Genomic DNA, 26,197 nt, shown 5'->3' with positions numbered 1-26,197 from the left:
CCCAAGTGTAGACCAGGCCTTAGACTGTGGTAACATTAATGAGACCTCTGATTCTAGTCTATATGGGAGATCCAATAAACCAGGTTTGTTGGCCTTCATGCTTATGGCCATACCGATTAGTTTCTCTAATACATAGCTATCCCTGGAGCACAGATGAGGACTCAGGACTCTGGATGGAACATGTTTTCTGATATCCCTGGCACCATTACCAGTTTCTTGACTTGATTTGGTACTAAGGGGAAGATTTCCTTTTCCAATTCACACTAGAGCTCTCCAGTGCATATAACAGTAATAATAATAATACTTAGCACTTACATAATGCCTTCCGTTAGGGTAAAATGATGAAAAGACGGAAAAAAGTTCAGTTTCATTGATCGACTTAGGCTACATCTACACTAGAAGCATGGCAACTGCACTGATGCAGCTGCGCTGCTGTAGCGCTTCTGGTGAAGACGCTCTAAGCCAGCGGTCTCCAAGGCGGGGGCATTTAAATGCACCCACATCCTGGCTGGCGGTCGAGCATCCGCCAAAATTCCACCGAAATTCAGTGGCATTTGGTGGCGACGCCTCTCAATGATGCTGCTTGCCGCTGACAAGCAATGTCATTGAGAGGCGTCGCCGCCAAAATTCGGCGGCATTTAGGCAGATGCTCGACCGCCCTCACGGTCCTTAATCTGGCGCCCACCAGATGAAAAGGTTGGGGACCGCTGCTGTAAGCCAACGGGAGCTCTCCCATCGGCTTAATTACTCCACCTCCCACAGTAGCTATGTCGGCGGGAGAAGCTCTCCTGCCAACATAGCACTGTCTACACTAGCACTTATGTTGCTAAAACTTCCGTCGCTCGGGGGTATGGATTATTCACATCCTTGAGCAACGTAAATTATACCAAAGTAAATTTTAGTGTGGACAAGGGATTAGACAATGAGAGTCTGTAAAACTCTCTAATTAAAGAAGTTTAGCCTGACTTGGATTTGACATTGTATTTGTATTACACTGTTACCATTTATTTCTCATATTTGATATCTGAACAAATTATTATTTTGATTTGATCATCAGTCTTTTTAATAATTAATATCAAATGTGTGGTTCTTTGGTCTGTTACATTCCAAGCCTCTCTTTGAGGAATGTCTGAGCAACACAACCTCAGAGTTGTTCCTCAGTGCTGAAGATTACAATCCTCAAAGGACTTCAGAAACCTTAACTGATAATTTGCAGTCAATGTCTGCATCGACCTTCCATTGAGATCAACAAGAGCAGAATATGCAACAGAGATCCACACTGCAGAAAAAAGTTATCCTACATTGACTGTCTAATAAAAGGCAGCTCCAAAGCACAGAGAGGAAACAACCCAAGTTAACAAAGCAGGTATAAACCTGAGCTGTGTTTCCCCCATAGGTAGGTGAGGGAAGCTAGGGTCTGACCTAGGGCCCAGGAGCATTTTGCAATTGATTTCAGTGTGGGGGTTGAATCAGGAGCTGGAACATCACTGGCATGCTTCTTGGCGGAAAAGGAGAGAGCATGCCACAGAGTCAGAACGCCTCTTCTTTTGTGCAGTCTCCCCTTCCATGCAGATTAAGATCAACAGGGTAGAATAGGAGGATTGTGCTTACTTCAAAGCCTTCATAGCAATATACCCTAGATCCCCTTGGTATTAGCACTCAGTAATGATATTTCATTTCATTTAATGCAATCTAGAGGCCAAACATTGCACTCTTGTCATTTTGATAATTAGACCGATGGGCTAATTTCCAGAGGTGCTAAGCACTCATATGCCAGTGGAAGCTGCGGATGATAAGCCATTCTGAAAATCAGAATGTCTAATGTCCAAGTCATTACTCAGAACTGGAATGTCTGCGGGGTTGTCTACCCTTGAAATGCTACAGCGGCAAAACTGCACCGCTGTAGATAATCCCATTGGCATAGACAATCCCCCCTGAGAGGTGGTAGCTAGGTAGATGGAAGAATTCTTCAATCAACCTAGTACTGTCTGTGTTGGGGGTTCAGCTGGTTTAACTATGCTGATCAGGGTGTGGATTTTTCAGACCCCTGAGCGACATAGTTAAGCGAACTTAATTTTCTAGAGTAGATCAGGCCTAACTCTTTTTAACCTTGCATTCATACTGATTCTTTAAATCAAGTTGATGGACAAAGTAACCTGGACACGCTTATGTAGAGCAAAATCTTTTATATAATACCTGAGTTTTTATGTTACTTAAAATTTTTATCTATATTGGCCCTGTACGTATAACTTTTTCCCTTTCCTTTTTCCCATGTGTCACCTTATCAATATGTCTAAAAAATTAAAAATCAAATCACTTAAAGCAGGGGCGGCTCTAGAAATTCCGCTGCCCCAAGCAGGGCGGCACACCGCGCCGCTCGCGCCGCCCTTCCCCGGTCCCGCGGCCGGGGCAGAAGTGCCTGCGGACGGTCCTGTGGTCCCGCGGCTCCGGTGGAGCATCCACAGGCATGCCGGATGCCAAATGCCGCCCTGCCAGGACAATGCCGCCCCACGCGCCTGCTTGGCGCGCTGGGGTCTGGAGCCGGCCCTGACTTAAAGAAAAGCAGCTTACAGCAAAAAACATCAGTAGTTTGCAGAGAACCACCTGTAGCTCTGTGTTTCCAAAATGCCCCTTTATATGACCCCATAACACCTGTACTGAGAATCAAACAAACCCTACTTGCTAGCAGTTAAAGTGATTCACTTTAAAATAACATGATGGATGCCTAACTGGTTAATTACAGAATAAATAATTCAATAGGGTGAGAGGAAGGAAGGGAAAAGGTTAAAAGGTTCCCTATGTGTGGTGTTTCCTTGCGAGAGGTAGTGAAATCAGTGAGTAATACTAGTAACCATCATTCTAATGAACAATTGAGGCATATGTCATGATGTCTTTGGTGAGTTTCAGTATGTTTCTGAAACTTAAGAAGCATAATTATTATTGGAATAATTGGGTTGTTCTGTTGAAAGATAAGCTTTAGATTAAGTTTCCGAAATGGCCGTATGGGCTTGCTCTGTTTCAAAATATCAGTTTAAAAACAGGAGGGAATTTTCACTTTTAAAAATACCTACCCTTTTAACATAGTTACATACCCACCAGTAACACTAAGCAGCAATTTGATTGGAATCTCCATAGCAAGAGCATTTGGCCATCAGCTCTTGTTCTTCTTGGCTATATGGTTATCAAGTGTTTTGTTGTCACTTAGCCAAGCCATAGTTAACTCTCTTATTCTCTCCTCAGAAATCAGTCCGTCCAGCCCCATAATCATTTTTCACTGGTCTGTTTTCAATCCTCCTCTATTCATTACTATCTTTCTTCTACTCAGGTGTCCACACCTGAAGGCAGTATTCTAGGTGTGGATTCTCCACAGCTGAACAGAGAGAGATTATTGCCTCCTTGCTGCATTATATGATGCCTCTGCTTATGAATCCCAAAATTGCATTACCCTTCTATGGTGCCATATCACATGATAAGCTCATGGCCAATATACATTCTCACTCTCTGTTTATGCAGCAGTACTCCGATATACTGCAGAATTCGTGCAACCAGTTTGTCCCCAGAAATGAGCTGGGCAGATTTTCACCCTTCCTACATCCCTCTCTACTAAATTCTGCTGCCTGTAAAGATTCATAAGAGAAGAGGCAAGTGCTGCTACTACCTTAATTGTTGTCCTGGTCCTACAACCTATATTTTATTCACATTAAACAGTACCTCAGAAATTTCCCCAAACCATAAATAGAGATGCATTCATCCTACAAATCTCAGGTGTTGAACACTCCGAAGTATGGGCATCTGGCTCTAAGGTTTTAGGTTGTCCAGTTATAAAGATGGGGACCATGTGAAAAATTCAGATGCAGATTCAAGTCTTGAACCTCCCCAAATTTCAGTTGGTGCAAAACCGTGTGTCTGATTCTCTGCCTATAACTGAATCTTCTCCATTTGTTCATCCAATGCGTTCTACGCAGCTCTAATTATCTGGCCACTGTAAAAGATTTCTGAGACTCTGGATATGGAAAATGACTTTTTAGTAGTTAGATTTACTTTTTAAAGCAAACTTCTGTATCTATAAAGCTTTGGTTAAAGAAAGCAGCCAGCCTGAAGCTGTATTAATCCTGCTGAAATACCTCTGAAATAGTTCAAAACAAATGCCAATATAAGTTTTTAAGGTAATTCTCACCTCCATTCAATAAAGTGACATTTGCAATTCAAATCATATTTATTTCTGCTTCACTGAACTTATGGGCACAGCACACACACAAGGCACATGGACAAAATTTGTCGTCCTTTGACAAGTTTCATTCAGACACCTCCTGCTGGAGGTTTAGAAAATGTAATTTTTAATATCCAGTTAATAATGATGGAAAATTACCACATTCAATAAAACTGTCTGAAAATTACTATCTTTCTGGTTATCTGTAATTAGTCATTTGTAGAGAGTGGCTGGGTAATTCAAGATGACCTACAAGTAATTGCAGGAAACAGCTCATCACTTACAGACTTCACAATGAGCAGTGATGAAAATTAACATGGAAGATAAACTCTCTCCCTTATTGAAATTTAAATGAGAGCTAATGTGTCCTGAATTGATAGAACAGAAAACAAAAATAAGAAAAATGTTACGTCAAAGCCATGTGGTATCTCCAGTGTTCTTAAAACAAATACATTTACATTTAAAACATATACAAGAATAACCACTTACATTTAAATTCTTTTATTTTATTTATTTTTTTACATCTCCAGTAGCCCCCCACTAGGATCCTTATTAAGCAAGATACTTATGGATGTGCTTAAGTACCTTTCTGAATCAAGGCCTAAAGCACTTCATTTATAAATATCTTTAATACACAACTGCAAATCAGCTAGAACTTTCGTGAGTGCACCTAGCTTTGGTTAAAATGCTTTCTGTTAAAGGGGACCTGTACAGGTAAAATATAGGGTTCATGCCCTTTTTTAGATCTATGAGATATACGAAGAAAGCACACAAGTTTTTGTTTGTTTGTTTGATTTTTTTTCGTAAGAAGATGTGGAGGGGGTTGTGACTATTTTATTTATTCTTTTGAATATGTTATAAGTTTAGGTTTTACTTACTTTCACTCTATAGTGACTGGTGAACTAGTGACATTATGACATCACGAATCAAGAGACTGAGCTATTATGAGGGGAAAGGATTTTTTGCAAAGCTGACTGAAAAATGAAGAAACCGTTTCATGGGGAAATACAGAAATTTATAAACTGGTTTCCATCTTTCAGGGTTTGAAATGGACCCATTTTCTGTGACCCTTTCTGTGAAATTTTTATCAATATTTTTTTCAAAGTTCGGAATCATTACCAAACATTTTCATTTGCCAAAGAGCACTTGGAAGCAAGGTCATCTTTGTCAGTGTTTCAGCCCCCTTGCTCTTTTGGGCTCACAACAGGGAAGCGGAGCCAGGGATGACAAGATTTGACATTCCTGATATTTCTGAGTCTAAAAACAAGCAGAAAAAATTATGTAAAACGACAGATAAAACAAAAAGACCCTTTCCAATGTTTATGCTTTGTAAACAATGAGAGAGGGGCACAAAATCCAATTTTCAAAAATAAGTTGCTGGTAGGGTGACCAGATGTCCCGATTTTTATAGGGACAATCCCGATATTTGGGGCTTTGTCTTATATAGGCTCCTATTACTCCCCTCCCCCATCCTGATTTTTCACACTTGCTCTCTGGTCACCCTAGTTGCTGGGCACCATAAAGTTATCTGTTAAGTGAGGCTTCCAGTTCCAGTACTGTTGAGGTACAAGCTTCTAATCATCTACTGTATGCCTGTGCGAAGGCACACATACACTCTTAGTGGATTGTAAGGAGGGTTTTTATGGGCTTCCAGGAGCAATTTTGTAGGGAGGTGGCATGACTGATGAAATCTGCTCTTTGTTGCTCACATTTTCAGAGGTGATATGTCAGCTAGTGCTCCACAGCCTTAAAGGGATATGTCTTCTAACCTACTGGAGTGTTTAAGCAGCACATATGCAGACTTTAGAGCTAGGGTTACCAGATAGCAACTGTGGAAAAAATGGGACAGGGTGGGTTAATAGGCGCCTATATAAGAAAAAGTCCCAAAAAACAGGACTGTGCCTTTAAAAATGGGACATCTAGTCACCCTATTTAGAGCTATATATCTAATGTTATCAAATCCACAACTGTGATACCAAATGATGATCAGATTCATATATTCTGTAAGTGTACTATTATTATCTGTGCAGCACATATTAAGCAAGGCAAGCATGACTTTAATTTATAGCTAGTACTGACTTGCTCCATTTTCAGCTTAGTATCCATCCTGCTTAAAGACAACCTACATCTTTCTCTACTCAGTTAAGTAAAAGGGATGATACTGGTGTATTAGAACCTTTGGAGAATGGAAAACATATTTTAGCTGTCTTTCCACATTCCCCTCCTGGCCTGACAGATTAATTATGATATTTTCCAGCAGGTGACAGGTCTTATTCACACAAACACACCAAAATAATTGCATACAGCAGGTCTGATAAACATGAATGGAACCCTAACTGTATTGAATTATGTCACCTTTCCGGAGGGTGCAGACCATCTAACCTATCTCCAGAAATATCCATGTATCACATGGACATCTTCAGACACAGAAAGCTATGTTGAAGAATAGCAGCCTCATTGGCACTGTACTTCTTTAAAATTATTTCTATCTATCTGAACTAACACTGTTCATTTTACAGTTGTGCTAATTGAAATCCAAATTCTTTCAAAAATCCACATGAGGAGGCTGGGGCTGAGCTTATTAAAAGTATTATCCGCGTGTAACAATTGTCAGGCTTTTACATGGTAGATGACCTGCTGAAACTCAGGGCCTTTCTGTACTTTTCAGTACAAAGCTGAACATTAACTATTTAATGGTTTGAACTGGAGAGATGCAGAGGATCAACCATTCATGTTGAGTTGTGAGTGCTCAACACCTCTCAGGGTAGATTAGTGACAAGATAAAATAAGGGAATGTTGAAGCTCAGTGGTAAAAAAAAAAAAACTACCCTTCTGGAAAGGAGACTGCAACTTTAGAATACTGCCACTGTGAAAAAGGAAAGGCTAGGAATAGACAATACTACTGGCAGATGTCCTAATTGTAGGGCACAGTGTCTCTTTGCTAATATGATCAGATGCTGAAGGATAAAAGACTGAAAATGTTTATGTGAAAGGTATATCAATCATACTTATACAGTTATCCTTTACTGCACAGTATTATTTTGTGGAGAAACTAGCACTCAAAATGATCTCACTGGGGAAGTAGTGGTTGAGCTCCCTGCAGAGACAGCCCCTCAAAATCTAATTGTGATGGTGGCTTTTGTGGTGGGGATATCTGTTTGCCAGGTATTGAACTGATGTCATTTCTCACAGGATGCTAAATTGTCCAGTTTTTGAAAAAAGAGAATGCTGCATACTTACTTTGTAGGTATCATCTAATATAAACTGTGGCCTAAAAAATATTCCACTAAAGCAGCCAGTGAAAAAGAATCTCACACGTAACATAGCCCCCAAAATGTTGACTTTCGTTTACTATAAAAAATGTATTTCAAGGATATTTGATTAATAATAAGCATTACCCATACACTACTGACTATTTTTCATGAATTGCAATTGGAGTCTCCAGTTCAGACTTTCTCAGAGAAAGTGGAGGGTAAAATGAAAGTAGCTTTTGTGGAGAAAGTTTACAGAACAAAATGTTCAGATGGTGCATCAAGTAAATCCTTCACCACAAAGCCAAGATAGCCCCCAAGAAAAATAGAAGTGCCACATCTTGTTCCAAAACAAAATGTAAGGGCTCATAGCTTGGAACACCTGATCAAAATTAACTGGCATTTTCCCCTTCACTTTCCTAGTTCCCAATTACAAAATCATAAGAACTGCATTTTAGAAGGGACTTTTACATTAGAACAAAGGTGATGGGAGAACATTGGGCTCTGTGCAGGAATCGCTGCGTAAAATGCTATGGCCTTTGTTTTGCGGGTCAAACTAGAGGATCCTGATGGCCCCTTCTGACCGTATGAATTTAAAAACATTTAAACAACAAAATCTACTCAGCTACTACCTTTGAGTGTTCCCTTTGCTGTTGCTTAGGATATTTATGTTTTAATAAGGACATTCTACCTCATAGCTCAGTTTCCAATTCTGACTGACCCTGCATTCAAGACATAATCCTGTGTTTATGTGATCACAGCCAGATGTTCTGGAAATGACTGAGATTGCCAGCCGCAAGCCTTCAAAAATCAAAGGTCAGGCTCCACAATATTGTGATTCACCCGTGTGTTGCCAGAAGACAGGATACTGGGCTAGATGGACCATTGGTCTGACCCAGTATGTCTGTTCTTATGAAAACTGTAGAAATAGACCAGATCATCCTCTCCAAGATGGAAAATGTACAGTTTCCAATGCCAGAAGGAAGTCAGAAGTCTGACCTCCTGTGTAACATAGGCCATAGAACGTCCCCAAAATAATTCCTAGAGCAGATATTTCAGAACAACATCCAATCTTGATTTAAATATGGTCGGTGATATTGGATGTGCCAAATTTGAGAGACATTGCGACTGGGCACTTAGATGTCACAACGCCACTCAGATTTGGCCTGGCTGCTCTTCCATAATGATGGGGAGGATTGTGGGGGCAGCCAGGCAAAATTTCTGTGGCTGGCATTGCAACTTGGCACACAAGTTGATGATGGACAGGCGGCTGGGCCAAACCTGAGTGGCACCGTGACCCTGTGTACCCAGTTGCAATGCCACTCATCACTCAAATTTAGCCCGCACCATTTGAGTGCGGCATGGGTGATGGGAGTGAGCAGAGCCACTGGGCAGCCAGGCTCAGGAGAAGCCATCCTAACCTAGGACAGAAGTGGAGCACTCCACTGCACCATCCTTAACCCACCCATTGCTTTCTCATAGACTCATAGACTTTAAGGTCAGAAGGGACCATTATGATCATCTAGTCTGACCTCCTGCACAATGCAGGCCACAGAATCTCACCCACCCACTCATGTAACAAACCCCTAACCTCTGTCTGTTATTGAAGTCCTCAAATCATGGTTTAAAGACCTCAAGGTGCAGAGAATCCTCCAGCAAGTGACCCATTCCCCACACTGCAGAGGAAGGTGAAAAGCCTCCAGGGCCTCTGCCAATCTTCCCTGGAGGAAAATTCCTTCCTGACCCCAAATATGGCAATCAGTTAAACCCTGAGCATGTGGGCAAGACTCACCAGCCAGACACCCAGGAAAGAATTCTCTGTAGTAACTCAGATCCCACCCCATCTAACATCCCATCACAGACCATTGGGCATATTTACCTGCTAATAATCAAAGATCAATTAATTGCCAAAATTAGGTTATCCCATCATACTATCCCCTCCATAAACTTATCAAGTTTAGTCTTGAAGCCAGATATGTCTTTTGCCCCCACTACTCCCCTTGGAAGGCTGTTCCAGAACTTCACTCCTCTAATGGTTAGAAATCTTCATCTAATTTCAAGTCTAAACTTCCTAGTGTCCAGTTTATATCAATTTGTTCTTGTGTCCACATTGGTACTGAGCTTAAATAATTCCTCTCCCTCCCTGATATTTATCCCTCTGCTATATTTATAAAGAGCAATCATATCTCCCCTCAGCCTTCTTTTGGTTAGGCTAAACAAGCCAAGCTCTTTGAGTCTCCTTTCGTATGACAGGTTTTCCATTCCTCGGATCATCCTAGTAGCCCTTCTCTGAACCTGTTCCAGTTTGAATTCATCCTTCTTAAACATTGGAGACCAGAACTGCACACAATATTCCAGATGAGGTTTCACAAGTGCCTTGTATAATGGTACTAACACCTCCTTATCTTTACTGGAAGTATCTCGCCTGATGCATCCCAAGACCACATTAGCTTCTTTCACAGCCATATCACATTGGCGGCTCATAGTCATCCTGTGATCAACCAATACTCCGAGGTCCTTCTTCTCCTCTGTTACTTCCAACTGATGTGACCCCAATTTATAACCAAAATTCTTGTTATTTCCTTCACCTTCTGCCCTGTTGCGGACTCCAGACTCACAGAACACCCTCTGGTGGAATATGGAAGAGGGAGAGTGGTGTTGTGGAGCCTGCTAGCCCACCATCTGACATGGGAAGAATCAGATCTGGAGACAATCCAGGACAATGCTACTCATTTAAGCATCATAACACCTCTCTGATGGAGGTATATATTATTATACCCATTTATCAGATGGGCTAACTGAGGAACAGAGAGGATAAGTAACTTTCCTAAGGTCACACAGCAACTGAGTGACAGAGTCAGAACCACTTTTTCATCTAGCTGAAAATGAATGGACAAGTCTCCCAATTTTTTCTTAAAGGGCACGATAATCTAATTTGCTGCACTCCTCTTGGGACTGGGAAGTGACCTCCAATCAGTGGTATTTAAATACCAAGACTCAGCACCTGATTTTATTAGCTCCCACATTCAGCTTAGCCCTGGGGAAGTGCATGGGCATTTCTGTTGTCAATCATGTTATAAAGTCATATGTTGAGTCATATGAAGATATCAAGGTCACTTTTGATTCAACATACACAAGAAATGTTGGCAGTACATTAATGGAAGCCATTTTGTTACCTGGCAAGTCTATCTACAAGTGTGCACTGAAAGTATATTATTTACTGCTGGCAGTGTAATTATAGACTTTAGAACATGTTCAGTGCCTTGACTTTATCACACTAGACTGTGATAGGCTTTAAAAAAGAGAAGGTTCGAGAGACTAGCTACGTTATGAAAGAGAGACTGGCCTAATGCTTTTGACAGAATTGTTAGTGCTTTCTGGCAGATGCTAGATTGACAGTGCAGTACTGGAGATTGAGGACTAGTCTACACTAGAAGCTCTACATTGGCAGAGCTGCCCCAATGCAGCTGCACCGAATTAGCGCAGCTAACTCCACCTCCGCGAGAAGCGGTAGCTATGTCACCGGGAGAGTATCTCCCACAACATAGCGCAGGTGTGGACAGCTCTTAGGTCTCTGTAACTTGCATCACTTGGGGTTTGTGATTTTTTTCACACCCCCAAGCGACATAAATTATATCGATTTAAGTGGTAGTGTAGACCTGATAGATAGGCAACACTGTGCTGGCTTCTCCATGTTGCCTAACAGCTTTTTTCTGGAAAGGGACCAGGTGAAAAGTCAGTCAGTCATTTCTCTTCATGATCTTGGCATCTCTGCTGACATTTGCCAGTAAGACTTTCTTTTGTGATGCGAACATTTGTCCACCAGGGACTGAACTCAAACCACAAAATCATTTGGCATACCTCACCAAAACAGCCATTAGATGCTAAAGACTATCAGCCACTGCATAGATCTGAAACAGTGATATAGCGGTGAAAGGCCTCAGTACCCCATGCCTAATCTTTTGAGCCATTCAATCCCTCTCAGGTTTGTTGTTTAATCCAGTGAGTTTGTATGAGAGAGGAGGAGTTTGGTGGCGCGTGTGTTTAACCAAACTGGTTAAAGTTAATTGGTTAATCACCTTTTGTGATGATGAAAAAGAGTAAGAACAATAACTGACACATGGCTTGTCAGTCAAACAGACTGATGTGTTGCTAAACTGGAAACCCAGGTTTGTGAATGAATTCCAAATATGCCCTTCTCTAGCCAGTAGAGACTAGGAATCCTAAGATATGATACGGGGAAAGGCACAGTATGTAGCCATTTCTAGTGTTTCTTCTGTGTTTGGACAAATCTGAGGGCTTGTCTACACTGCTGCTTCAATTGATACAACTTACGTGGCTCATGGGTGTGAAAAAGCCATGCCTCTGAATAACATAAGTTACATTGATTTAGGCTTTGTCTACACTACACAGATTTTAGCGACACAGCTGTGCCGATAAAAGGTGCACAGTGTAGCTACTGTTTGTCAGTAGTTGTTTGCATCTGTGTTGGTCCCAGGATATGAGAAAGAAGAGGTGGGTGAGGTAATATCTTTTATTAGAGCAATTTCTGCTGGTTAAAGAGACAAGCTTTTGAGCTCCACAGAGCTCCTCTTCAGGTCTGGGACAGGTAATCAGAGTGTCACCACTAAATACAATCTGTTCTACCATGTAGTTAGCTGTGGCCCAACTGCTTTTCTTTCCCAGACCAGAAGATATTACATCATCCACTTTTTTTCTCTCATGTAAAAGTTGTATCATTTGTGGAGTGCAGAAAGGGAAAGGTAGGCACTTACGTTCATAATGTATGAATCCCATATATTACTGGCCTGTTGTGGAGGAGGGATTTGCCCCATAAATCTCCTGCCTGGATGCTATTTGTACCCTTCTACAACCTTTTTAGATCAGTAACTGATTTTGAATGAGAACCAGTTTTTCTCTAACATCCTCCACACTTAACCAGCCTCCAAGGAGGAAAGTTCTGTAGCTAATTTAGATACCACTCACCCCTCAAACAGATTACAATACTAGATCCAGCGGAAACTGTGAAGAATGAGGGGCATTTGGGTATTATTTTAACCAAAAAAACCGCGTAGCTCAGTTTTCCCTCTCATTTTGTAATGTTACCCACTGGTTATGAATGGACTAATTTTTTTTTCATGGGATAGGGAATGGGTCAGAGTTACATAGGTGGGTCTGAGTTGGTATGAATGAACTACCAAGAATTGTTTACGTATGAATAGGGTTGCATTGGAGCTACAATGGAAGACAAGTGACTGGACATTAACTTTTAACAACTGGCAGCCAAGGGAAAGGAAATGTGGAAGCAGCTTGACTGGAACTGGAAACAAAGGAACAATTCTGACCCTCCTATGTGAGCACTTGGGTATCAGAACTCTTTCCATTCTAGCCTTAGGACACTTCAATACTGTATTCCAGTTGACTCAGGCCAGGTCTACGCTAAAAAGTTAGGTTGACTCAGTTACGTTGCTCAGGAGTGTGAAAAATCCACAGCCGTGAGCAACATCATTAAGTGACCTAACCCCCAGTGTTTCTTTCATCAACCTAGTATCACCTCTCATGGAGATGGATTAACTTCAGTGATGGGAGAAACCCCCCTCCCCATTATTGTAGTGAGCGTCTACACTGAAATGCTACAGCAGTGCAGCTGCAGTGGTGCTGTTGTTACAGTTTAAGGGTATGGCTGCACTTGCAGCTGTACAGCACTGGGAGTTAAACCTGTCTTTGTACAGCTGAGTAGGGAAAGCGCTGCAGTGTGGCCACACTGACAGCTGCCAGCGCACTGTCATGGCCACATTTGCAGCATCTGCAGCGGCAATGGGAGCGGTGCATTATGGGCAGCTATCCCAGCGTTCAAGTGGCTGCAACGTGCTTTTCAAAAGAGTGGGCTGGGATGGAGTGTGACAGGGAGTGTGGGGGAAAGAGAGAGTGGATTTTTGGAGCCGACACTGTGTCAGTGCCCTGCCTTGCAAGTTCCGACATAAGAACATAAGAATGGCCATACCGGGTCAGACCAAAGGTCCATCTAGCCCAGTATCTGTCTACTGACAGTGGCCAATGCCAGGTGCCCCAGAGAGAGTGAACCTAACAGGCAATGATCAAGTGATCTTTCTCCTGCCATCCATTTCCATCCTCTGACAAACAGAGGCTAGGGACACCATTCCTTACCCATCCTGGCTAATAGCCATTTATGGACTTAACCACCATGAATTTATCCAGTTCTCTTTTAAACGCTGTTATAGTCCTAGCCTTCACAACCTCCTCAGGTAAGGAGTTCCACAAGTTGACTGTGCGCTGCGTGAAGAAGAACTTCCTTTTATTTGTTTTAAACCTGCTGCCTATTAATTTCATTTGGTGACCCCTAGTTCTTGTATTATGGGAATAAGTAAATAACTTTTCCTTATCCACTTTCTCCACATCACTCATGATTTTATATACCTCTATCATATCCCCCCTTAGTCTTCTCTTTTCCAAGCTGAAGAGTCCTAGCCTCTTTAATCTTTCCTCATATGGGACCCTCTCCAAACCTCTAATCATTTTAGTTGCCCTTTTCTGAACCTTTTTTAGTGCCAGTATATCTTTTTTGAGGTGAGGAGACCACATGTGTACACAGTATTCGAGATGTGGGCGTACCATGGGTGTACCCCACCCCTCTCTCACTCACTGAAAGCAAACAGTGGCTGATAAGCAGCCTCCCCGAAACGGACCTCTGCTCCCTCCCTCCCGCGTGCCATGCCGCTTCTCTCCACAAGCCCCATCCCTCCCCCTCTCTTCAAGCAAGCACTAGCTGTGGGCGTTCCAAAGGGAGCCTCCTGCCTCTGCTTATTCACAGCAAACAGTAGCTGTGTTTGTTTTTTTGATAAGCAGCTTCGGGAGCCCGGAGTTCACAACAAAACAAACAGAGGCATCACAACAAAACAAAGAGAGTAATCTTTACTTAAAAGGATTATGGGAAGCTTCCGGAGGTCAGTTACAGCGTACTAAGATTATTCCCTGTTTACACTGGCACCCCAGCACTGCAGCAGCAGCGCTATACTCTTTATTCCTCTCGTGGAGGTGGAGTACAAGCAGCGCTGTAGCCAGGGAGATACAACGCTGTATGTGCCTTGCCAGTGTGGACGGGGAGTGAGTTACAGCGCTATAAAGCCACTAACAGTCCTGTAACTCTCAAGTGTAGCCAAGGCCTAAGTATAGACATAAAAGCTGCCTTGGTTTGAAAAGGCTGTACAGTGTCCCTGCAAGCATCTGCTGATTGCATAGCTTCCCAAAGGGGTAAATCTGTAACCAGTGTTCCTGTTCTTTTGGACTGGCTGGAAGAGCCAAGGTGAGAAATGGGGGTGCTAAAGTCAGTGGTGTGGCAGGGCCAGAGGGCTCCTCCTTATAAAAAGTGGAGTCCTAAGCCCAGCACTAAAGGGTATTCTTCCACAGAGATTGTCTAAAGAGTGGAGGCAAAGTGTGCCCTTGTGGATCTATAGACAAAGACATTTGACTTTTGGGACAACAAAACAGATCAACAGCACAGACTGAACTGTTCCCTGCAACTTGCCACATTCCTTAAAAGGAAGTTATTTTATTTGCTGCAGATAAAATGCAGGATGAAACTTTAATTATTAATTCCAGAATTGAATCAAGAAACACTATTAAAATCATTGTCATCTATAAAACAGCTAATAAAAACCCACTTCATTTATTATTTGTAAGACAGCAGCGGTTAGCGACCCCAACCAATCAGCGCCCAATTGTGCTTGTTGCTGTATCTACTCAGAGCAGGAGGCAGTCCCTGCCCCAGTGAGCTACACAGTTGTCTTTCAGGTTTACCGATAGGGAACTGAGGCACAGAAAGATTAAGTGACTTGCTCCAAATCACACAAGAGGTCTGTGGCAGTGACAGATCTATTGAGTCTCAGTGTAGTGACCTAAACAAATGCAACAAAGAATCCTGTGGCACTTTATAGACTAACAGACGTTTTGCAGCATGAGCTTTCGTGGGTGAATACCCACTTCTTTGGATGCAAGTCAAACAAATGGTCATCTTTCCTTTCACTCATTTCCTCCTGAATTTTTACATGAGTGATTACTTCATGCCAAGTACTAGTCTCATTGAGGAAAATGGCAAAACTCCCATTGCAGAGTGTTGACCCTTAAAACATAATTGGCTGAAAAAGCTTTTACTTTTCTTTATTTCTTTCTTAAATTGGCCTGTAGACAATAATTTTAAGACTAGTAACTAATTATTTACAGGAGGGACAAGCTTTATTTCCAAAATGTGATGATTTGTTTTTAAGGGTACTGTATATGATTGTCAGTAAGTCACCTAACCACAATTACATTCAGGCAACTGGTTTATTGATGAGATTCACTAGTTCCACTGGCATGTTGGAACGGGTCTGATCCTGACTTTAATGGGAGTAGGAACAGACCTGATCTATGTTTACTAGTTTCCTGTTTAATTTGTTGTTTGGCAGAGTATAAAATACCTCAGAGTTCCACAAGATGTCAGTAGAAAAAGAATAAAGTTTTCTTTGTAGCCTCTGTTTATACTTGTTTGTACATGGCAAAAGTGAAACAGAATATCTGTTTTGCACCTAAAGATTAAAGAACATACTGTTATTTCTAAGAAGAGTCCAGATTTGCTTTCAGGCAGCCAGTAGGGCAGGGAAAGAGGAGACACAAATACATCAGAACATGCAAGGAGGCTGATTATTTTAACTTTTGTCCCATAAAACCTTCACCCAGCAGGTTTTATTTTCTTACTTGCTGTTATAATTACCATAAAAGTTGAGATCCTTTAAATACTTTGGGAACTTGGTTTATCAAACATGTCAGGCTAAATGGATCAAAAATGATGAAAACAAATTAAGAACAAGTTACAATGAAAACAATATACAAATACATTACATTATGAGGGCTCATATCGAAAAATCCTAACACTGGACTAGTAGGTTTCTAATCATGTCAAGAGAGAATAAATAACAGTGAATTATAGGGCTATAATTTCATTAGGGGTTTGTGCCAGCATCATAAATCATGAGAGTGAAGCTCAAGGAGACTCAAAAGATTAAATGCAGCTGTTTCTTATTTTATATCATGTGTGGCTCTAAATTCAGATCTGTACCCTGCCCAGGTTCCCAAGGAGAGCTTCTTTCACCTGCTTATGTACGCACTTCTGCATGCGTCTCTGCTAATCCTTTTTTGGCTCCCGTCTCCTTTTTCTCACACTACTGACTGTTTCTTGCTAGCTTTCTACTCCCAGTGTATCACTCGTTTAACACATTAGTACTGTTGTACTTTCTTCATTGCTGGAGCACACTTTCCCTGTCACTTTAGTGGATCTGACTGGCTCAGTTTCATAACTCACAGCTGGGTATGACAGCCTGTTCATGGTTAATATCAACAGTGCACTAGAGGGAGCTAGAGGATAACATGATGCCAGCCAAATTATAGTAAGGGATTCCAGCCACGTAATTAATCAAGAAGAGGTAATGTGGACAGGCAGACCTGATAAATGGAAAAACGTTTTTCTTGTTTTACCTTAAAAAACACATCAGACAGATTTTATTTGGGGACTCTGACATGGGTCTTCAAAATATGATTGGCTGATTTTCAATATTTGCTGGCATGACATCAAATTAATTGGTAGCACTGCCTTACACCCATGATAGCCCTGTATGAGGGGTCACAGGTGGAGCAGAGAGGCAGTGGGGTCTTTGTGCCCTCTACAGCCTGCAGAGGGGTTTCCATGGCAGGCCCATGTAGGCCAACACAGAAGGGCTACTAGAGACCCAGGGCTCTTCCACATAGATAGTGGAGAGGGTGTACAGCTGGTGTTCCAGCTTCTAGGTTGAAATAAAGAAGTGAGAAGTTATGCCACAGTTTTGTGGTGGTCCATTCTGTTCTTCCAAGTCCCTGTGGAGTTCCATGTTCAAAGCTTGATTGATTACTCTGACTTTTTGTGGGTTAGGAGCCCACATTTACCTCAAGCATTTACTTTCCCGTACTGTAACTGGTGTGGTAATGAATATAGGAAATAGGGGTATTTATTTTAACAATGTATCCTCTGGTTTAATTTTTAAAGGGATTTTCAGTTCAAGTAATCACACTATCCGTAGAGCATCTTATTGCTTACGATATCTAAAGCTTGCATTGCTTTTACAATTAAGTTATTTGATTTAATTACTGGAGGAAATATTATGTTTTGTAGTACTTGTCTATAAGAAAGACGCCACACAACAACTAAGTAATGGATGTATTGGTTATTGTGAAATAATGCTAACAACTTTACTATAAAGTTTATGGGCAGAACCTTAGCTGGAGATCAGGACCATTATCTCTCAAGAAGGGGTGGAAGTGTCCCTAGAACCCAAATAAATCTACAGAAAATAAGAATACGTATCCGAAAAGCTTTCATTGAATAGTAGGAGGAAAACACAAGTAACTTACATGGCCCCTGCAAGATATTATGAAGTTCTAAAGGCATCTTTGCATTTTTAAAGCTTTATATTCACACATTTTCCTTTCTGGTGAAACATACGTATTCTCAGATGTCATGAAATACGTAGATAGAAATGGATGTGGTGGGAGAAACAGCAAGGGAGATAAATTATATTGTTATGGCGGAAGGCACCAGATGGTGCTGTTACATGTAGTCCTATGGTTCTTTTCCTTAGTATGTGAGCACTGTTCAGTCTTGGAAGAAATGCTACATTGTTTTTATTTTTGTGATGTCATTTCTCATTGGAGGGGCTGTTGCAAATGGCAGAAGAATTTGTTCTCTGTCATCATGTCAGTAACTAGAGTCACGGCTCGGGGCAGAATTGCTTCTTAGGAACTGAGCGTTAGTGTTTGGGCTGAGATTCCTGTGCGCTGTTTGTGGCACCTCTGTCTCAGAACTGATGTATATAGTTTAAAATAAATAGGTTGCACTAAGATGACACCCCTACTCTGTGTCACTGATTTCTCTTTCAATAGGGTACTGATCTGTAGACATTTGCTACTGCTTAGTAGAGGGGTGTCAATAAGTATACATGTATTACAAGGGTATGTGTGTGCACATGTGGCGAGAGAGGGAGATGTTTGTATGTATAAAGTCCTTGTGACCTTAACTTTATAGGCAATGTGGAGAATGCCATTGTTCAAAGGCTTAAGAATAATAAGAAACAAGGAATGTTTTGCTATTCTAGTGAAAATAATGCCACATTTGGTTATGAGAAATTTGTAAAGGTTAGAAGACTTGTATGTGACAAATTTTCTGCAGTTAGATGATTCTAGAAGAAGCAATGTGATGGGAAGCCGAGGCTTTCTAATTCTTTTGACTCCTTGCTTACTACCGTACTTCTGACTAATATACAGGCTTCACTAGAAACAATAACATAAAAGAGAATTTTAAAAACCTGTAAACATGCATAATGGGCCAAATTCCCTGGTATATAATATATGTTCCAAAACTACATATTAATGAGGGCCCAGTGGAACCTTCTACATAAAATCTAGAGGAAGCAGTCCCCTGGCTGGTAGTTCCGTGGTGTGAGTGGGAACATTCTTCTCTCACAGGCACGTGATCTCTGACTATGCATTTGGAGACCTGGTCTTCCACAACTCTGCCAGGATTCAGGCAGTAGCTCACACTTTTTGCCCTCTGCAGTGGTGCAAGGCACCTCAGCTTCAGTGCAATGTGAAATGCCAGCAGACATGGACTGTAGCATCCAGTACCAAAAATGTCTTATCCTGTTTACACATTGTTAGCCCAACTATTTTACATTTGTGGATGTATCATATATATTTTTTTTCTCCTCTTGGCAGGTGATATTGGTGAAAAAGAAGAATGAGAATGATTACTTATCCATAACTCCCAGCAGTATGTCAGGTACCCGTATTTTCTTTGAAATCTCTACACAGTGTCAATTAAAATAATATATAATATTTTATGGGCATTGAGTGCTTTTCAAAGGTTCTGAAATGAATTGGTCCTGGAGACAGAAGTCCTCCTTGTACCCCCAGAACAGGTATAAGTCGGGTAGCAAGATTCCCCCATATCACCCTGATGATGTGCCTCAGCTCCCCTGCTGGAGGGGACTGCTCCACGGAGGGAGGGAGTAGTTCATTCTCTGTGACCATGCCTTCGTGGACTTCTCTGCTGAAACTGCCAACACAGTGGCAATTGCTACCAACTGTGTCGAGGGTCATGGTGGTTTCTCTGATGAGGACATGTCCTCTAAGGACTGGACTGAAATAAACCTCAGACCATCAAGCAATCAGCCTGTAAAAATGGCTTTCTTTACTACTGATCTGGGCTGAATTGAGGCTGAGGATGTCAAGGCGAAAGGCTCTGGAATTCATTTCAAGTCTCCTTGACCAGCCTGTCCGGCTTTAGATATAAAATATGGGAATGTTCACTTAGCATTAGAATCATGGCTGTAAAAAAAAACTGTAATGCAAGAGTGGGATGTCTACAAAGATGCAATATTCAGAAATTATGTGGAATCCCAGAGAATCTCTCACTTTCACTGTACATTTCTAGGGTTTTCTTTAATTCACATTTTCAAAAAGAAGCTGTGGGTGCTGCCATGTTTTTCAATAGCTTTTTATCATTTCAAAACGTGCATGTTGTATTTTAAAAGCTCCTGTGTGAGATGCAAGATGCAAATTTTGAGCTGGTTGGGGGAAGTCACAACAGGTCAGACTGAATTCCAGTCACAGTGTTCAGGGGGCATTCCATCTCTACTCCCTGGGAATGTCCAGTGCCCCACAGGGGGCAAGGAGAGGTATGTCATGGCTTTGTCCCTCCCCCCCCCCCCCAGGCACTGTGCAGCAGAGGGTAGAAAGCTGCACCCACAAAGGACACAAAAGTACCCAGTACTCTGGCCTTGTGGACTGGGACCTCCTGGAGACATTTTGACTCCCCAAAGCAAAATGTCTCATTATGCTTTCCCAGGGGAAGTGTGACTGAACTGCCCTGGATGCAAGGAAGGGGTTAACTGGTATAACTTGGCTCTTTAGCATTTATAAATAGGAGTAAGCACCACAGACATGTGTAAAGCAAAAATGGCTGGGTGAAAGAAACTGATTTTAAAATAAAAGTGTCAGTGCAGCTGCTGCTCTCAAGTGTTTTTCATCCCGATCCATTTTAATTTTTCATTTCTTATTAAATGAAATGAAATTAATTTCTTATTAAACAGCTTGTAATCCCCCTGCATGACTGAGAATGGAGAAAGGAGCATGCTTGGAATATAAAGCTTTTCAAATCTTTGCCTACAGCATTGCTAGAGAAAGGTCTAAAGCCAGATGAGAGGTCATCCTTAATAAATTAAAATAAAGGTCTAGATTCTGCTCTCTGAAGTCCATGGAGCTACCATTCATTCACACCCATGTGACTGAGAGCAAAATTTTGCCCCAAATGTGTTAGGTTGCCTCAAATTATATCTTGTAGTATACTAAATGTATATCTACTCACTTTTTTATACATCGCCCCCTTGCATGTATGCTGCATTTTTTATTACTGTTGATTACTTAGTAGATATTGGTCAAACATTCTGGTCCTTACTGAAATCAGTGGGAGATTTACCTGAGAAAAGGATTGCAGGATTTGGCACTCTGTGTAATAACCAAGTCACAGTTACTGTGCAAGTCATTATTTCTGAATTATTTTATTCTGGTGCATTTAAAATCTCAACTTTAACATTGTAGTAGTGTGATTATTTTGAAGTGTGTGTGTGTGTGTGTGCTGTGTCTGTCTGTCTGACTCTCTAGCTGTATCTCTAGCTAGACATAAAGATAAAGAGAGATGCCAAATTTTCCAAAATGATTTTGTGTGCCTCAATCTTTGGATGCCCAACTTAGGTGGCTTTCCCCTTTAAGGGCTAAAGGCCTGAGGCAGTCAACCCTAGTTACTCAGGAGGCACATCTGAGCAGGGATCAGGTGATTCCACTATAAGAGCAGCAGGAAGCTGTGGAAAGAGGAGGATGCTCAGGGAGAAACAGTCAAAGAAAGGTATGGCAGATAGTGCAGAAGAGCTCAGGAGGCTCTTGCAGGAGACCCTTGACTGGGGAAAGATTGGGACTGGAAGCCAGAACCAGAGGGCTGAAGAAGGCTAAGGGGCAGGGAAAACAGACTCCATGGGAGTAAAAAAAAAAAATCTCCATCCAGGTAGGGCTGAGAGTGGCTTGCCATGGCAGGGAAATGCTGCACAGAGCAGATTCAGGGGGGAAAGAGAAGCGCCAGGACTGAGTTTTGTTTTATGTCTTATGTCAATAAATTAGACCCTGGGAGAAGGGGCATTATTGGACATAAAGCCTGAGTGCATTTAATAAGTGAACGGGAGAAACTGAGGCAGGCTGTTTGGAGATTGACCTCAGGCCATGAGGGGATGTTCAGGACAGGAGGCAGTTGGCTTGGTGACACACTTTATGAGGCCTGATTTCTCAGAAAGCGGGACTCCTTTGTACGTAAATGTATAAAATAAGAAATTGAAAATGGCACTATTGTGCAGTGTTTTTATGTGAGAGCCAAGTGAAAATAAAATAAAAAATAAATTCTTACACAAATGTGAATGTGCATTTATTAGAATGCAGACTCATAATAAATTTAATTTGCCCTGGAGCATAGCCACAGGAATCTAAGTAGTCCTACAGAGTGCATGAAATTCTGTAATTTCTGTCTCTGGGAAGGCGGCCGGTCTGGCATGTATTGTGTTGGTCTGTACATCTTTATTATCATTATCAGCTGTGAATCTCAAACGTTGCAGTCTATGTGATGCACACGTTTAGAGACATACATGTTTAGTACAGATTATAATGATCACACATTCAAGTAAAGGGGAGATTCAAGAAGAGGGGTAGTTTCACACACTGCAGGTAGGATTCAGAGCTGAGTGTGGTTTCAAATACATGCATGCTGGTAACTTCAAATGGCTGCCTTCAGCATCGTAGCACATACTTAAATGATGACAAATTACATATGATGCATGGACAGTATAAATATACATGCATGTATAATTATAACTTTGTTATTTCAAAAGCAAATTCTTTTAAACATGTTAAAGGCACTTATTCTCAGTTCTGATTAACTCCATAGCACATTAGATGTTTTTAATGAAGCCATGTTTGAATTGCACCAGAAATGTCTTAAAGGGTTATTTTATTTATGCACAGATAGCTAGAAAATGCCCAAGTGAGTATTTACCCCCCTCCTCAAAATGTCATAATTGCAGTGAGATATGTTAACTCAAAGAGTAAGATGTAAGTACCTTGGAAACAAGGGCTTATGCAGAAACTGCCTTTTCAGCTAGAAATATAACTTTGTCTACTGTAATACAGACGCAGAATAGAATATAGGCTTGGAACTGGTACTCTCTCTTTGAGTTGATGTACTTTCCAATAAATAAGCAAGAATGTGAAGCACACTCTGTAACAAAACTTTCCTTTGTTCAAATATTCTAGCAGAGCTGATGCTTGAAGCATCACCCCGGAGTAGCAGTAACATATTCACTGATGGTCTGATCCTGCTTCCGTTGAAGTCAGTGGTGAAATATCCATTGACACAATTGGTGCAGGCAGGGTCAAGTCTTGAGACACCAGTCTTGCAGTCCTTCCTCAAGCAAACCTCACATTGACCTCACTTATAGTGGGAACTGAGCAAGGAATCAAGTCTGGGCCAAAGTGTGAGCAAGTAAATAACAGCTGCAGTGTACAGTAAACTCACATTCATTTCTGCTTTACAATATACTGAAGTAAAATACTAAGTCCTGTTGAAGTCATCGGGATTTTTTGCCATTAACTTCAGTGGGGCCAGGATTTCACCCTAAGTGTATATCTTTTCACAATTTATCCAGAAATTGGGCTTCAACTCCCAGATATTAATACAGTTCTGTTTAAGAATGACCATTAAGTTGAAGCAAGATAGGGATTATAATATAATTAAGTGCTTACGTTGGGGAATAGAATTTAAATGTCATAAATGCATATTTTCAGAAAGCAGATCTTAATATGCAATATTTCTTGTAATAGGTCACTCATTTGGAGAAGGAAAATAACCAGCTTTTATGAAAACAAATCTATCTGCAAATGAGTAGCTGCAAGACTAGTTCATGTAATTTCAAAGAACTGGGAAAAGTAATAGGTTCAGATAAAACTCTCACCTTTTCTGTGTAGTCTGTTTCTCTGTAATGCTCATTAACCTGTAGCACTCTTCAATAATTCAGATGGAAAACAGTTGATTGTCAAGTATCATTTGAGGAGTGATTTCTCATAAATTCCCTCAATGATCTTCTTAGGATAACTTAATTTAACCTACATCACTGTGTGGCACAGCAAGTTGTCTCCCTGTTCTTGTCCAGCAAAACATGACAAAAAGCCCACTAACTGAGAAGTATTACTTCCTTTAACTAATGGACTTTTTAGAAGGACAGTAAATACTTTAATGTAAGGTTTGGTTAGTCCAGGATTCAGCAGCTTTGTAGTAAGCTATTGGGGATTTTCAAAAGGTTAGCAAGATTTATAATGTGGGCTGATTTTGCATGAAGCTGTGAATCACTCCACAAAGGCCCTTTTTACTTTGGAAGGTGTATTTTCTAATGTGCAGTTAAAAATAACATTTAATAGGTGGTACCATGTCAACATGGTAGCTTATTGTTATTTTTTATTCTTTTGGTGTAACTGTGTTTTTATTTATCCAGTGTTTTTACCTTTTAAAGATACTATTTCTTAGCACTGCATTGGGATTGTTTTTGCTTTATAGAAAACAAGTTTCTACTAAAACACTTCCATGTTCACAAAACAAGAAGGGCTTATCTCTGTACACCTGTGAAGGTGCCCAATTTGAATGCTTTATTTAATATTGCAGTCATAACTCATGTAAACAACCATTCCCTTTTCCAAACAAAAGGCACTTTTGTCTTCAAAAAAATAAAATCACATTTAGGTCAATTTTAATAATGAATGGAGGAAGCAAATCCCTCTACTTTTTTTTTTTTTAAAACTCTGTAAAGCCATTTTCTCAAGCATGGTTCATTCTTTTAGAATCTTGGTGCTCTCTTCTTTTCTAGTGCTCTCAATAAGTAAATCAGTATGTTTGAGTCAGTTTCTAAAATCTTATTTTCAAAAATGTTGGATATTTCAGCCTGCCACTTCCTCGACAATTAGATTGGTCAGTTTCATTTGGAACAAAGGCTGTTTTCTTTTGGAACTTTGTTTTCCTGAAACATTGCTTTGTGATTAGAGCATGGAACTGTGAGTAAGGAGTCATGGATTCCATTTGCAGCTGTGCTATTAGCTAGTTGTCACTCTGTTACATCTGTCACTCTGCCCCCATAAATTGAAGTGATTGCAGTACATTATTGTTGTTGTAAGCAGTGATGAGCTGCCAAAATCGTAACAACCGGTTCCCTCCTCACCCCACGAGGGGTCATGGCCCACCCCCCGGGACTCCTGCCCCATCCAACCCCCCACGTTCCTTGACGCCCCCCCCACCCCAGGGACCCCTGCCCCATCCACCCCCTTCCTTGTATCCTGACTGCCCCCGCCACCCCATCCAACCCCTCCTCTCATTCCTGATGGCCCCCCGGAACCCCTGCCCCATCCAACCACCCCTTCTCTCTGTCCCCTGACTGCCCCTGGAATCCCTGCCCCTGACTGCCTCCCACCGCCCCATCCAACTCCTGATCCTTTCTGACTGCCCCACCGGGACCCTTGCCCCGATTCAATCCCCTGTTCTCTGCCCTCTGACCCCCACCTATCCACCCCCACCCCCAAACTCGCTGCCCTCTCTCCAACACCCCCTCCCTGCCCCCTTACCGCGCTGCCGGGACGTGGCTGACGGCGCTACAGTCCGGCCGCGGCCGGAGCCGGGAGCCCGGGGACATGGGGCCGGGACAGGAGTCGTGCGGCTGGAGCCCTAGGACTCGGGGACAGAGCCGGGAGCCCGGGGACGCGGGGACGGGGCAAGAGTCGCGCGGCCGGAGCCCGGAGACGTGGGGCCGGAGGATGTGGCGGGAGCCGGGCGGCTGGCCGGCCGGAGCCGGGAGGGCTGCGGCCAGAGCCACGCAGCTGGAGCTGGAGCCAGAGCCGGGCAGCCGGGGCCACCGCCGCGCCTGGACCCGTGCTGCCGGAGTCCGGCCGCGTGGCACCACAGCAGGAGCCGGGCGGCTGGAGCTATGGGGCGCGGCTGGAGCCACGGGGCCAGGCCGGGCCGGAGTCGTGGGGCTGTGTCCGGAGCCGGGCATCCGGGTAGGTGGGGTCGCGCCACTGACGCGTGCGGACCCGCACTACCGAGCTGGGCCGCCGCACCACAGCAAGAGCTGGGCGGCCGGGGACGCGGGGCCGGGCAGGTCCACGGGCTGGAGACGGGAAGGGCCGCGGCCGGAGCCGGGCGGTCGGGGACACGGGAACGTGGCCAGAGCCGGGCGGCCGTGGCCAGGCTGGTCCGCGGCCGGAGGGCGGCCGGGGCGCACGGCCCTCCTCATTCCCTCTACCCCTATCTCAGCTTCATCTTCCTGGGCCTGAGCGGGAAGCCTGCTTGCTTCTCAGCCCTCCCAGGCTTCCCGCGCGAACAGCTGATTCATGGGAAGCAGGGAGGAAGGAGAAGCAGGGCGGAGCATTCATGGGAGGAGGTGGAGGCAGAGCTGAGGTGAGCTGGGGCCGCAGCAGGGAGTGGTTGTTAAATTTAAATGCCCTTTTAGAACCAGTTGTCCCACGCGGGACAACCGGTTCTAAAAGGGCATTTAAATTTAACAACCAGTTCCCG

The 26,197-nt window shown here is 42.5% G+C and overlaps 1 protein-coding gene across 6 annotated transcripts in view; it reads left to right on the top strand.

Moving 5' to 3' along the window:
• THRB (thyroid hormone receptor beta) overlaps positions 1–26,197 on the top strand; it is a 244,194-nt gene that overhangs the window by 161,336 nt on the left and 56,661 nt on the right. For all 6 annotated transcript variants that reach the window (XM_039525184.1, XM_039525185.1, XM_039525186.1 and 3 more), the window contains one exon: positions 19,261–19,324. In XM_039525184.1, coding sequence (XP_039381118.1) covers positions 19,318–19,324 — 7 coding nt within the window. In that variant the 5' untranslated portion in view covers positions 19,261–19,317. The remainder of the gene's footprint in view (positions 1–19,260; positions 19,325–26,197) is intronic.

Source organism: Mauremys reevesii, linkage group 2, assembly GCF_016161935.1.
Source record: "Mauremys reevesii isolate NIE-2019 linkage group 2, ASM1616193v1, whole genome shotgun sequence".
In the NCBI taxonomy this organism is placed as follows: Eukaryota; Metazoa; Chordata; order Testudines; family Geoemydidae; genus Mauremys; species Mauremys reevesii.
The sequence above is the reverse complement of the archived record's forward strand: the minus strand, read 5'-3'. Positions and strand labels throughout refer to the sequence as shown.